At 37.5% G+C, this 1259-nt stretch overlaps 1 protein-coding gene across 1 annotated transcript in view; it reads left to right on the plus strand.

Annotated features, from left to right (window-relative positions):
• Positions 1 to 1259, plus strand: part of erlec1 (endoplasmic reticulum lectin 1) — a gene marked incomplete in the record, with an annotated part of 9292 nt that overhangs the window by 946 nt on the left and 7087 nt on the right. The window contains 3 exon segments of the mRNA XM_014008360.1: positions 706 to 786; positions 903 to 980; positions 1061 to 1124. Coding sequence (XP_013863814.1) covers positions 706 to 786; positions 903 to 980; positions 1061 to 1124 — 223 coding nt within the window.

The raw sequence follows: 1259 nt of genomic DNA on the forward strand, positions 1-1259 counted from the left end.
CTTGTGAAATAATTTCCATCAACACGCGTTGCATACCATCTCAGAGAAAAATCTGATTCAGATTTCAGGGGTTATTAAAGTGCCTGTGATGTCAAATTTTTTGTAACACATATGAATGCATTTTTAGAAAGAGGACATGGATAAAATGTTGCAAAAGAAATTTCATGTCGCTGAGATGAACAGTTGTTGAGATATTTGCCTGTGAGGTAACAGGAAGTGATGTCAAAGAGGAATGTCTGCATGTGAACAGAGCGTTGCTACAACAGCTGATAACAGACTGTAGAGTATAATCTGATGCTTCTTTAGATTATTTTGAGTCACTATAGAGAGATGAAGAAGAGTCAGAGTTCAAATATTATTGTTTCAATAAACAAAGACCAGAGAGTTTTGTTTGTTACAGAGTTCCCCTTTGATGTCACTTCCTGTTTCACTTTGACTGAGTTGTTCAAAAGAAAATATGCCAGTTATGGGACAAAATGGGTAAAATTGTGTGTATTATTACAACTTTCTTAACTATAAAGATGTTTTCTTTGACTTTTTGTATTTGAGGAATATGCATGTCACAGGCACTTTAAAACAAACATTAATGCTAACTATTCAGGCTCCATGATATACTAATAAAATCCAGAAGCCTTGGTGTGTTTTCATGCCGCGCTATAGTTCCCAACTCTTCCTGCACGAGTTTGATGCCTCTTCCTGTTTCAGGACGATAAGAAGCGGTACACAGGACCCAGTCCAAGTGAGCTGCTGGATCCACTGTTCAGGCGCAGCAGCTGCTCCTACAGGGTGAGGCCTGAAACTAAAACTGCGTTCAGCTGCAATGCACGCATCATTAGCAGACCGTGACTGAACTGATGGATGAAGTCTCACAAAGAAAATAATAATAACATTTGATTTTGCAGATTGAGTCCTATTGGACGTATGAAGTGTGCCACGGGAAGCACGTGAGGCAGTTTCATGAAGAGAAGGAGACTGGTCAGGTGGGCCGAGCGATGAAAAGCCAGAGGTCATAAAGGAAAACCACAAGTGTGAACTGATTTAATTGTGCYTGTTTCTGCAGAAAATTAATGTTCAGGAGTATTTCCTGGGAAATATGGCACAGGGGAGGCAGTCAGCAGATACTGGTGAGTTTTTTTGTTTTTTTTTGACATTTTTCATACATGCAGTTTGAATTTTAAAGCAGGATTATTTATTTATTTATTTATTTATTTATTTATTTATTTATTTATTTATTTATTTATTTTTAGATCAAGCTGACG

The sequence above is a fragment of the Austrofundulus limnaeus genome, unplaced genomic scaffold (assembly GCF_001266775.1).
Source record: "Austrofundulus limnaeus strain Quisiro unplaced genomic scaffold, Austrofundulus_limnaeus-1.0 Scaffold0, whole genome shotgun sequence".
Taxonomy (NCBI): domain Eukaryota; kingdom Metazoa; phylum Chordata; class Actinopteri; order Cyprinodontiformes; family Rivulidae; genus Austrofundulus; species Austrofundulus limnaeus.